The sequence below is a fragment of the Rhinichthys klamathensis genome, unplaced genomic scaffold (genome assembly GCF_029890125.1).
Source record: "Rhinichthys klamathensis goyatoka isolate OS25496 unplaced genomic scaffold, OSU_Roscu_1.1 h1tg000515l_1, whole genome shotgun sequence".
In the NCBI taxonomy this organism is placed as follows: Eukaryota; Metazoa; Chordata; class Actinopteri; order Cypriniformes; family Leuciscidae; genus Rhinichthys; species Rhinichthys klamathensis.
The window spans coordinates 369,119-380,667 of record NW_026606995.1 but is presented as its reverse complement, the minus strand read 5'-3'; the positions used below and the strand labels follow the sequence as shown (position 1 = coordinate 380,667).

Genomic DNA, 11,549 nt, shown 5'->3' with positions numbered 1-11,549 from the left:
TCTCCAAAACACGTTGGCCACAATTATTGGCATCCTTTTATTAGATACTTTTTGCAATCTCCTTTTGCCAAGAGAACAGCTCTGAGTCTTCTCCTGTAATGCCGGATGAGTTTGGAGAACAGCTGACCTGAGATCAGAGACCGTTCCTCTAACAGCATCTCTCCAGATCCTGCAGATTCCCAGATCCATGTTGGTGCTTCTTCTCTCCAGTTCTGCACTCATCAGGTCTGGGACTGGGACGGTCATGGCAGAAGCTTCATTTTGTGCTCCGTAACACATTTTTGTGTTGATTTTGATGTTTGCTTTGGATCGTTGTCCTGATGGAAGATCCAACCACGGCCCATTATAAGATTTATAGCAGAAGGCGTCAGGTTTTGATTTTTTATCTGTTGATATTTGATAGAACCCACAATGCCATGAATCTGAACAAGAAGTCCAGGACCTCCAGCAGAAAAATATGCCCACAACATTAAAGATCCAACGATATATTAGATTTTACACATGGGGGACTTTTTATCCTTGTGTGCACCGAACCCACCTCAGAAGCCTGAGCCGTGTGAAGATCCAGCCGTGTCTGACAACTGAATACGCTGGAGTTTGTTTTTGGACGAGCGAGGAGGATTGTTCTGCAAACCCTCCCAAACAACATGTGGTGATGTAGGGGCTGTTTGATTTTTTTTAATTATTTTTTTTATAGGCTTTTTGACCCCAAGACTCAACTAATCTCTGCAATATAGACACACGTCCTCTTCTGGCAGATTCCTAACATCTTTAGTTGAACTTCTTAATTATTGTCCTGATGGTCAAAATGGGGATTTTCAATTCTTTAGCTATATTCTGACGGCCACTTTCTATACTTTGATGCTCAACAATCTTTTGCTGCACATCAGAACTATATTCTTTGGTTTTACTCAATGATTAAGGGAATTTGGCCTTTGTGTTTCCTCATATTTAAACTCCTGTGAAACAAGAAGTCATAGCTAGACACTTTCATGTTCCTTTCATGTTCATGTTCCTAGGTTAGAAATATTGATGGTAATATACTTCAGTGATATATTACTTATAAAAAAATCTAGGGGTGCTAATAATTGTGGCCAATGTGTTTTGGAGAAAAACATGTATCCCCCCCATTTGCAAGAGCACTGGGGACAAAAGAATAAACCATGCAGATTTATTTTTACAGCCTTATTTTGTTTTTCCAAACTGTTTGGAGCAATTTGTTATGTTTTTGTAATTTTTGTATATTTGTAATTTTGAAATATAACATTAAAGAGTATATTTGATGTGATGAATTGCTCTGTCATTTATCAGATTTACCAATTGTTATAATTTCAATTTGTGCTGGTTAATTATGAACAATTATGAATAATTATATGGTCAAATTGGGGGGCGGGGCTACATTAGAGCTCCTCCCCTATCCGCATGTGATCTCACTCCAAGGTTTTGATAAAACTTGAGAACCCTGTAAATATTTTCACGTTTTGATCTATGACATAAAACACACCAGTTATAACCTGCTTGTGGTTTTTTAAACTCTATTGTGTCTGCTTGTGTTTTTTTTTTAAAACTTTATATAGGCTTCAAAATGTATACATTTTGGATTAACTTGTAAAGATTATCTTGATAGACAAAACGTGTAAGGGTCACGACTCTGTTAAACACAGATCTTATTTTTTGCGATTTTCCAAAAGTCTATGGGGAAAATGCATAGCTTCCGCTAACTTCCGAGTTGTCCTACAAAGTGACGTCATAACTTCGGCACTGTAGTTCGAACAGCTATTTTGTATTCTATATTTTTTGTATTCTATATTTTAATTATATGTAACTTATAATTATATTTAGTTTCAAGAGATGTTTATCTGTAAAACGGAATCCGCCGTTTTCCACTGGATCAGATTTTCATGACTTTTATTTTGACAGTGTCGCCACGTCCCTGAAGCTTCTCCCTGACCGGAAGTCACGCTGATGCGCATGCTCACAGCTTCCGCTCTTCCGTTCTGCTGTGCGCGTGAGTGTCAGATTCCGATTATTAGTAAACTTATTGATTATTGTAATATCAGTCTGTAACATCGACGCCTTCAGCCGCAGCTGGACACGAGCACAGCGCTGAACATGATAAAAGCCATTCTGATATTTAATAATCATGGCAAACCTCGACTGTCAAAATTCTACGAGCATTACGTGAGTGAATAATGTCCTATTATTATTGTTATAATATTAGTTAATTATGTCTTTGTTTGCATTATACATCACTGTGTATTAAATGATGTGTGTTGGTGTGAATGACTGAACAGCTGATCTGTCACATACATAAATCATTTGGCAAGTTGTTGTTAACGTTACAGAATTATTAACTAACGATATGAATTATCTTTACATTTAATAATTCAGCAGATGTTTTTATCCAAACCGACTTACAAATGAGAGCAATATCAGCGGTGAATCTGCCAGTGACCCTTCAGTGTAATCCAACAGTGCATGTACTTTATTTTTATTTTTATTTTCTATATAGAATAGAAGAGAAAGTGTTAGTATTAATGACCAAGTGTTGCCGATAAAGATGCGTCTTCAGCCGTTATCAGAATCAGATGTCATAGAAGAATATTCTATTTATTGATTAGACTAATAATTGTGTGTGTGTGTGTGTGTGTGTGTGTGTGTGTGTGTGTGTGTGCAGTGAGCGTAGCCTGTGAAATATTAAAGAGAGAGCCGCTCTTTGTCTGTTGACATGTGATCGGGGTCAGAGGTCACGCTAGAGTTACACTATTATTTTCATGAGCTCTTGTGACCCGCTGGTGTTTGTTTCACTGTCAGTCACACACACACACACACACACACTCTTTCTGCTTAACACACACACTCTCTGCTGCTCAATCAGTAGGTCATGGGGTCACGGGTTTGATTCCAGTGCATCAACTACTCAAATGCAGTTTAAATGCATGAAAGTGAGGTTGCGCTGGTCGTTTCTCCTCGATTGTGTCGTATATCGAGAGAATCGCTTCTGGAACAAGAACACATGTGGGCGGGGCTTGATCGTGTGTGGGGAGATGATTGGATGGTTGTGGTTTGGTATTATTGGCTGATATCCTGTGAGTGACAGGTTATAGCCCCGCCCACATCATCAGAGAAGAGAAGAGATGCTGCAGGAGGAACTGATTCTGATTCAACATTATTAACACAATAATGATGTGCACCCATAAATCATTTATGATAAACACTGCAATATTCCATAAAAATAAGAATAGCCATTTTTATTTCATGTTGGCTTTAAGTGCAGGGTGAGAGTGTGACGTGTGTTTCTCTGTTTTATTCCCTCAGACTGAAGACACAGAGCAGCAGATCATCAGGGAAACCTTTCATCTGGTGTCCAAACGAGACGAGAACGTCTGCAACTTCCTGGAGGGCGGATTGTAAGTCTCACACACACGCGTTTCTCCAGGGATGTGACGTGTGTCACGGCTCATGCGTGTGTGTGTGTGTGTGTGTGTGTGTGCGCAGGCTAATCGGCGGCTCGGAGAACAAGCTGATCTACCGACACTACGCCACCCTGTACTTCGTGTTCTGCGTGGACTCGTCGGAGAGCGAGCTGGGCATTCTGGACCTGATCCAGGTGTTGATGCGACGCTGATGCTGATTGGTCAATGTGATGATGATGATGATGATGTGATGATGTGACTTGCGTCGCTCTCTCTGTGTCCGCAGGTGTTCGTGGAGACGCTGGACAAATGCTTCGAGAACGTGTGTGAGCTCGACCTGATCTTCCACATGGACAAGGTGACGAAACCAGCGCTAAAGTCCCGATACACTCACGATCGTTCCGCCCACATCCAGACTCCACCCACATCCCCCGGCTCCGCTCATATCCAGACTCCACCCACATCCCCCGACTCCGCTCATATTCAGACTCCTCCCACATCCAGACTCCACCCACATCCCACGACTCCGTCCACATCCAGACTCCACCCACATCCCCAGACTCTGCTCACATCCAGACTCCTCCCACATCCAGACTCCGCCCCCACATCCAGACTCCACCCACACCCAGACTCCGTCCACATCCAGACTCCACCCACATCCCGACTCCGCTCACATCCAGACTCCTCCCACATCCAGACTCCGCCCCCACATCACAGACTCCTCCCACATCCAGACTCCACCCACATCCAGACTCCTCCCACATCCCAGACTCCGTCCACATCCAGACTCCACTCACAACCCGACTCCTCCCACATCCAGACTCCACCCACATCCCCCGACTCCGCTCATATCCAGACTCCACCCACATCCCCCGACTCCGCTCATATCCAGACTCCACCCACATCCCCCGACTCCGCTCATATCCAGACTCCTCCCACATCCAGACTCCACCCACATCCAGACTCCGCTCACATCCAGACTCCGCCCACATCCCATGACCACGCTCATAATCGGACTGTTTTCTGTAGAGCGGTGTCGTGTTAGCGGCCGCTAAGTTAATAACTAATGATCGTTGCGACCAGTGGCGTAACGAGCCAACACCGGGCCCTTATGCAGGATTATCAAGGCGGGCCCCTACTACACGTGATGACGCAATGTCCACGAGTAGGCTTTTGCATGCAATACGCAAGGAACTGTTTACACCTGGCCACTTCATGCTTTTTCTGTGATCGTATAGCTATCCGATCGTGAAAAGACCAGGTGTAAATTCCCTTCGAAACGCATTCGAGACGGATTTGAATCCGGTCGCTCAAACCACTTCAGGAGGAGGTCTGGGCCGCATTCCAGACGAAACTGGACAAGTGTAAATACATCTGGTTGTTGAAACCACATATGTCAATTTTACTCCTCTAAAAATGCTAAAAATATGATATGACGATGCTTCTGCAACAACACGCATCACCGCAGATGAGCATCTATTCATCAAGCCAACGCACAAACTATCGCAAATCAAAGTGAAAGTAAGTCGCAGACGCTCGCTTAACACACAATCATCTTCATTAAAAGTAAAGAAACGAAATGATCTTACCAGTACTGTTGCCGCTCTCTCTAATTGCGGTCTTCGTTTTAGAAATTTTAGCTGATGATCAATAAAATGCAGCTTATCTGTTGCTTTCGGTGACGTGAACTCTATTAAATCTGCATATAGCGCGGAAATTTAAGATCGGATTTATATCTGTTTTGCAAAAACACATATGTGACCAGCTGTAAATGGAATCGTTTTGATAAATCAGTATCCGATCTGAGAAAACGCATGAAGTGGCGCGCGCGTGTAACGTTAAACAGCCGACCCGGGATTCCCCAGTCCCAGCTCAAAACAAATTACACCAAAATCCATGATTGTTCGTTTCACACATGTATTTAATGATCTGTAAAATATGTTGTTGTCATTATTTATTTAAAACAAAATCGTGATAAAGTAAAATGCGATCAAACTAAAAGTAGTAATATGCGATAGGGGGCCCCGGCTGTCAATCAATATCTTCCAGTCAAGCGGGCCCCTGATTGGTCCGGGCCCGTAAGCAACCGCGTACCCTGCTTACCGATAGTTACGCCACTGGTTGCGACGGAAGTGAATCAATCAAAACTAACTTTAGCTGTAAAGCCTAAACAATCTCTGTTACTGTAATCTCCTGTTATCACTGTAAAGCTGCTTTAAAACGGTCTATATTGTTAAAGCGCTGTATAAATGAAGACTCTCCTGCAGGTCCACAACATCCTGGCGGAGATGGTGATGGGAGGGATGGTGCTGGAGACCAACATGAGCGAGATCATCACGCAGGCGGAGGCGCAAACCAAGATGGAGAAATCTGAGGTGAGGCGACACGTGTCCGTCCGTGCGCAGGCATGTGTGTGTGTGTGTGTGTGTGTGTGTGGAACGCATGTCCCAGAATGCTGTTCTGTGATGCCTTGGTTCTGAACGTCTGCTGCTGAAACTGAAGACTGTCTGTGGGATTCCTTGCTTTTCCATCGAGAGGAACAAACAGAACTGCGTTGCATCATCTCACGGGGCTCCGATCATCTTCATCTCACACACACACACACACACACACACACACACACACACACACACATCATCAAACCACGAGAGAAGCAGCGTGTGTTTGTGTGTCAGTGAAATCAGGATGTGTATTTGTGCCCGTTTATCCTGATGTTATCCAGCTCTCGCCTCGGAGGGAATGTCACGGACAAACGCTATATTTCAACTTATGCAGTGATTAATATGTAAGATCTATTGATGAAGATGCGGCTGGAGCTGATGACTCTTCAACACATCCAGGCGCCTCGAGTTCTTCAATCCCGTCTCTCCTGTCCCGTCATGTCTCTAATAAAGGCAAAAATGACAAAAATAAATCATAAACATTAATTTGTGACAATTAACCCCTAAATTCTCTTGACTGTAATGCAATAATGAAAATCAAATCGATGCAGAACATGACGGACATCCTCCATACAAACAATCCAAATGTTCACATTGCAAACAGCCTTAAGAGGATCTATTGTGCTTTCCTCATCTTCATCTCTTCAGTGTGTAATGTTGAAGCTCCAGTTCTCCTCTATATCAGTGTCAGTGTTCCTGAACTCCTGAAACGCCTCCATTAGTCTCGAGTTTCTTCCGGGAACGAACACATCACAATATTCCTCATTATAATAATTAATGCGCAGAATAAAGGGGCGGGGCCTGGTTGAGTTAGTTAGTAGTGTGTTAAACTGGCGGTTATGGAAAGGGGCGGGACATTTCCCAAACACACTCGAAGCGCTCGACCAATCACAACACACTGATCCAGCCGACCAATCAGAGCACAGTGTGCTTTCAGGAGGAGGGGCTTCATAGAGACAGGAAGTGAACAGAGCGTTACTGACAGACTGGGAAGAGAGGAGCCGCAACAGTGGAGAATATGAGGAGAATAATCAACATTCAAGCAGGAAAACCTGCTCTAGTTGAGCCTGAAACATCATCACGCATAATAGGTCCTCTTTAATGCTTAAGTGTATTGTGATCTGACAGATAAAGACCCACCGCAGACCAGCATGACTCTGTCTCCGTGGAGTTGGAGTGTGTGTGTGGTGGGTCTCAGCTCTTGTGTGTGTGAAGTGTGTTGATCTGCTGTAACTGTGTCTCTTCACTCTTTCCTGACTGTCTCCAGCTCTTTGCGTTTCTCTCTTTCTGCAGACGTTTATCTTTCAGTGTCCCAGACAGGACAGGTAGACACAGGTAGGGCTGAACGCCACACCCAATGACATCACACGCGATCCTGAGGACACACTCCCTGCGCGACACACACAGCAAACACACACCGCAAACACTCGGACTGGTCAGAACCGGCTCGGATCCAACAGATGTTCAGAAACACCACACTACCAGTCACACATGTGGGATCGGGAGATTTGTAATGTTTTTACGAGTCTCCTCTGCTCACCAAGGCTGCATCTGATTAAAAATACACAAAAAAACAAACAAATTACAAAAAGTAATATTGTGAAATATTATTATAATGTAAATCAGCTGTTCTCTATGTGAATATACAGTAAAGTGTAATTTATTCCTGTGATTTTCAGCATCATTACTCCAGTCTTCAGTGTCACATGATCCTTCAGAAATCACTCTAATATGAGGATCTGATGCTCAAGAAACAGTTATGATTATTATCAGTGTTGAACACAGTTTTTCAGGATTCTTTGATGAATAAAAAGTTCAAAAGAACAGCATTTGTCTGAAATAGAAGCTTTTGTAACATTATAAATGTCTTTACCTTCATGAATAAAAGTATTGATATCTTTTATTTCTTTCCCCCAAAAAATAAAATAAAAATTCTTACTGACCGCAAACTTTTAAATGGTAGGGTTTAATGTTTCAAAAGCTTCTATTTCTATAAATGCTGTTCTTTTGAACTTTCTATTCATCAAAGAATCCTGAAAAGAAATTGTACACAACCGCTTTCAACACTGATAATAATCATAAATGTTTCTTGATCATCAGATCCTCATATTAGAGTGATTTATAAACGCAGCCTTGGTGAGCAGAAGAGACTCGGCGATCCCGAACTGTCGGCTGGTGTGTGTGTGTGTGTGTGAGAGAGGAGCGCGGGGTTTCTCCCAGTCGCCGGCCGGTGGGAACGCGGTCCTCAGGATCTCAGGTAGAAGAGCGCAGATCTGTGTGAGTGTGTGTGAGTGTGTGTGAGTCTAGAGGCGAGCCGTAGATCGCAGCACAGATAGTGAATCAGTAGAGCTCATTGCTGGTAAGTTCAGTATTCTCATCTGTCCTGTTCAGTGTGTGTGTGAGCACTGTCCCATGATGCACTGCTCCAGCTGAACAGACGCCAGGTAAACACTGACTGATGATGATGATGATGATGATGAAGATCTGGGCTAATCTGAGACTGTACAGTGACAAACACACACACACACACACACACGCAGTCGGTCAGTCTTTACCTGTGTGTGTACTAGTTAGTTTCATTTTTATTTAGTCTTACTTTGTGTTCATTTAATTTGGCATTAGAACAAACCCTGGCGTGTAACAAAGCGTGTAACGAAGCGTGTAATAAGCGTGTAACGAAGCGTGTAATAAGCGTGTAACGAAGCGTTGAAGCGTATAACGAAGCGTGTTGAAGCGTGTAACGAAGCGTGTTGAAGCGTGTAACGAAGCGTGTTGAAGCGTGTAATGAAGCGTGTTGAAGCGTGTAACGAAGCGTGTTGAAGCGTGTAACGAAGCGTGTTGAAGCGTGTAATGAAGCGTGTTGAAGCGTGTAACGAAGCGTGTTGAAGCGTGTAACGAAGCGTGTTGAAGCGTGTAATGAAGCGTGTTGAAGCGTGTTGAAGCGTGTAACGAAGCGTGTTGAAGCGTATAACGAAGCGTGTTGAAGCGTGTAATGAAGCGTTGAAGCGTATAACGAAGCGTGTTGAAGCGTGTAACGAAGCGTGTTGAAGCGTGTAACGAAGCGTGTTGAAGCGTGTAATGAAGCGTGTTGAAGCATGTAACGAAGCGTGTTGAAGCGTGTAACGAAGCGTCTGGTGAAGCGTGTAACGAAGCGTGTTGAAGCGTGTAAAGAAGTGTGTTGAAGCGTGTAAAGAAGTGTGTTGAAGCGTGTAATGAAGCGTGTTGAAGCGTGTAAAGAAGTGTGTTGAAGCGTGTAATGAAGCGTGTTGAAGCGTGTAATGAAGCGTGTAACGAAGCGTCTGGTGAAGCGTGTAACGAAGCGTGTTGAAGCGTGTAAAGAAGTGTTGAAGCGTGTAACGAAGCGTGTTGAAGCGTGTAACGAAGCGTGTTGAAGCGTGTAACGAAGCGTGTTGAAGCGTGTAATGAAGCGTGTTGAAGCGTGTAACGAAGCGTCTGGTGAAGCGTGTAACGAAGCGTGTTGAAGCGTGTTGAAGCATGTTGAAGCGTGTTGAAGCGTGTAACGAAGCGTGTTAAAGCGTGTAACGAAGCGTGTTAAAGCGTGTAACGAAGTGTGTTGAAGCGTGTAACGAAGCGTGTTGAAGCGTGTAACGAAGCGTGTTGAAGCGTGTAACGAAGCGTGTTGAAGCGTGTAACGAAGCGTGTTGAAGCGTGTAACGAAGCGTGTTAAAGCGTGTAACGAAGCGTGTTGAAGCGTGTAACGAAGTGTGTTGAAGCGTGTAACGAAGCGTGTTGAAGCGTGTAACGAAGCGTGTTAAAGCGTGTAACGAAGCGTGTTGAAGCGTGTAACGAAGCGTGTTAAAGCGTGTAACGAAGCGTGTTGAAGCGTGTAACGAAGCGTGTTAAAGCGTGTAACGAAGCGTGTTGAAGCGTGTAACGAAGCGTGTTGAAGCGTGTAACGAAGCGTCTGGCGAAGCGTGTAACGAAGCGGATGTAAGTCAATGTTCATTACGGAAGATTTATTATTTAATAATTTGAGCAGCAGTTTTAAGATTTTGATTTATTATTTGATCTTTTTAAGCATTTGAATTTTCATTTGAATTTTGTCAGGAACAAACGTCCATAGTTCATGACATGGAGGCGTGTGTGGAGCAGAAGATGCTGTGATCCTCTGACGTCACTCCTGTTCTCCTCAATCATTATTATTAATCTGAGTTTAATTGGATCTCGATCAGGGAAGCTGACCCGGATTAACCCGCCTAATCCTGCGCTTAGTGACGCCAGCGGCAGATCATCAAACCTAACGACTCTTATTGTTATGGAATATTGCAGTGTTTATCATCAATGATTAATCAGTGCACATTTTAATAATGTTGAATCAGAATCAGTTCCTCTTCAGCATCTCTTCTCTTCTCTGATGATGTGGGCGGGGCAACCTGTCACTCACACGAGATCAGCCAATAGCAGACGACAACCATCCAATCAGTTTCCCACGAGCACAATCAAGCCCCGCCCACATGTGTTCTGGTTCCAGAAGCGATTCACTCGAAATACGACACCATACAGGAGAGACGACCCAGTGGATCACATGACGTCATTAATGAAAGTAAAGTCGTTGAGTCTCTGTTTCGAAGGGTTTGTGTTTCCCATTCCTCATTTCATGTGTCTTCCGTCATTCCCTTTCCACACTATTCTCTGTGAATGTCCCTCGGCCCGTGTGTGTGTGTCGCATGCGCAGCTTTGATCACGAGCGTCTGCATCGTGTGTGTTGTGGAGCGTCCGGCGTGTGTGTGTGTGTGTGTGTAACTGTGTTTGTGTGTGTCCAGGCCGGGATCGCGGGAGCTCCGGCGCGCGCCGTATCCGCCGTCAAGAACATGAACCTGCCAGAGATGCCCAAGAACATCAACATCGGGGACATCAGCATCAAAGTGCCAAACCTGCCCTCCTTTAAATAGAGCAGAGCCACACGAGTCTAACAGGACACTGTTCACTACAGCTGTGACATCACTGATGATGGTGATGGTGGTGAAGATGATGGTGATGAAGGCGGCTGTACATGAAGTATTTATTTGATTCTTCTGTCCTCTGTGTGTCTCGCTGCAGTGTTGGGGTGTGTGTGTGTGTGAGTGAGTGTGTGCATGTGTGAGAGTGAGTAAGATTGTGTGTGTGTGCGTTTGTGTGTGTGCGTGTGTGTGTGTGAGACTGTGTGCATTTGTGTGTGTGTGTGTGTGTGTGTGAGACTGTGTGCATTTTTGTGTGTGTGTGTGTGTGTGTGTGTGTGTGAGACTGTGTGCATTTGTGTGTGTGTGTGTGTGTGTGTGTGTGTGTGTGAGACTGTGCATTTTTGTGTGTGTGTGTGTGTGTGAGACTGTGTGCATTTGTGTGTGTGTGTGTGTGTGTGTGGCGCTCAGATCATCACTCCTAACAAACATTCCAGTATGGAAATATCTTAATGATGCTGTATATGCCTATATAATATATCTGCGTATGTAATCAGAGTATATTTATATATGATTTGTCTTTCTTACGCCGGTAGTTCTGCTGTGGCTCTGCACTGGTGCATGTATTTCCTTTTGCAACAAAATAAAGTATCAAATTATTTTTTCTTCTCTAACTCTGGCTGTTTGGTGTTTGATGAATACTCAAGTTTACTCAATTCAACACCTTTCATAAACACTATTTCTTTATTGTGGATAGTTATTAATACACACATCTGTAACTCAGACCTCTTTTC

At 43.9% G+C, this 11,549-nt stretch overlaps 1 protein-coding gene across 2 annotated transcripts; it reads left to right on the top strand.

Moving 5' to 3' along the window:
• Positions 1-2,108: 2,108 nt before the first annotated feature.
• On the top strand, positions 2,109-10,980 carry ap3s1 (adaptor related protein complex 3 subunit sigma 1). 2 transcript variants are annotated; one of them, XM_056238301.1, is made up of 7 exons: positions 2,109-2,181; positions 3,319-3,410; positions 3,499-3,610; positions 3,703-3,774; positions 5,684-5,791; positions 7,151-7,192; positions 10,642-10,775. In XM_056238301.1, exons 1-6 carry the CDS (start codon positions 2,113-2,115, stop codon positions 7,184-7,186), a joined length of 489 nt encoding a protein of 162 aa, XP_056094276.1. In that variant the 5' UTR covers positions 2,109-2,112; the 3' UTR covers positions 7,187-7,192; positions 10,642-10,775. The 2 variants fall into 2 exon arrangements, with proteins under 2 accessions (XP_056094276.1, XP_056094275.1); XM_056238300.1 differs by lacking the exon at positions 7,151-7,192 and having other exon boundaries at positions 10,642-10,980.
• Positions 10,981-11,549: the final 569 nt, after the last annotated feature.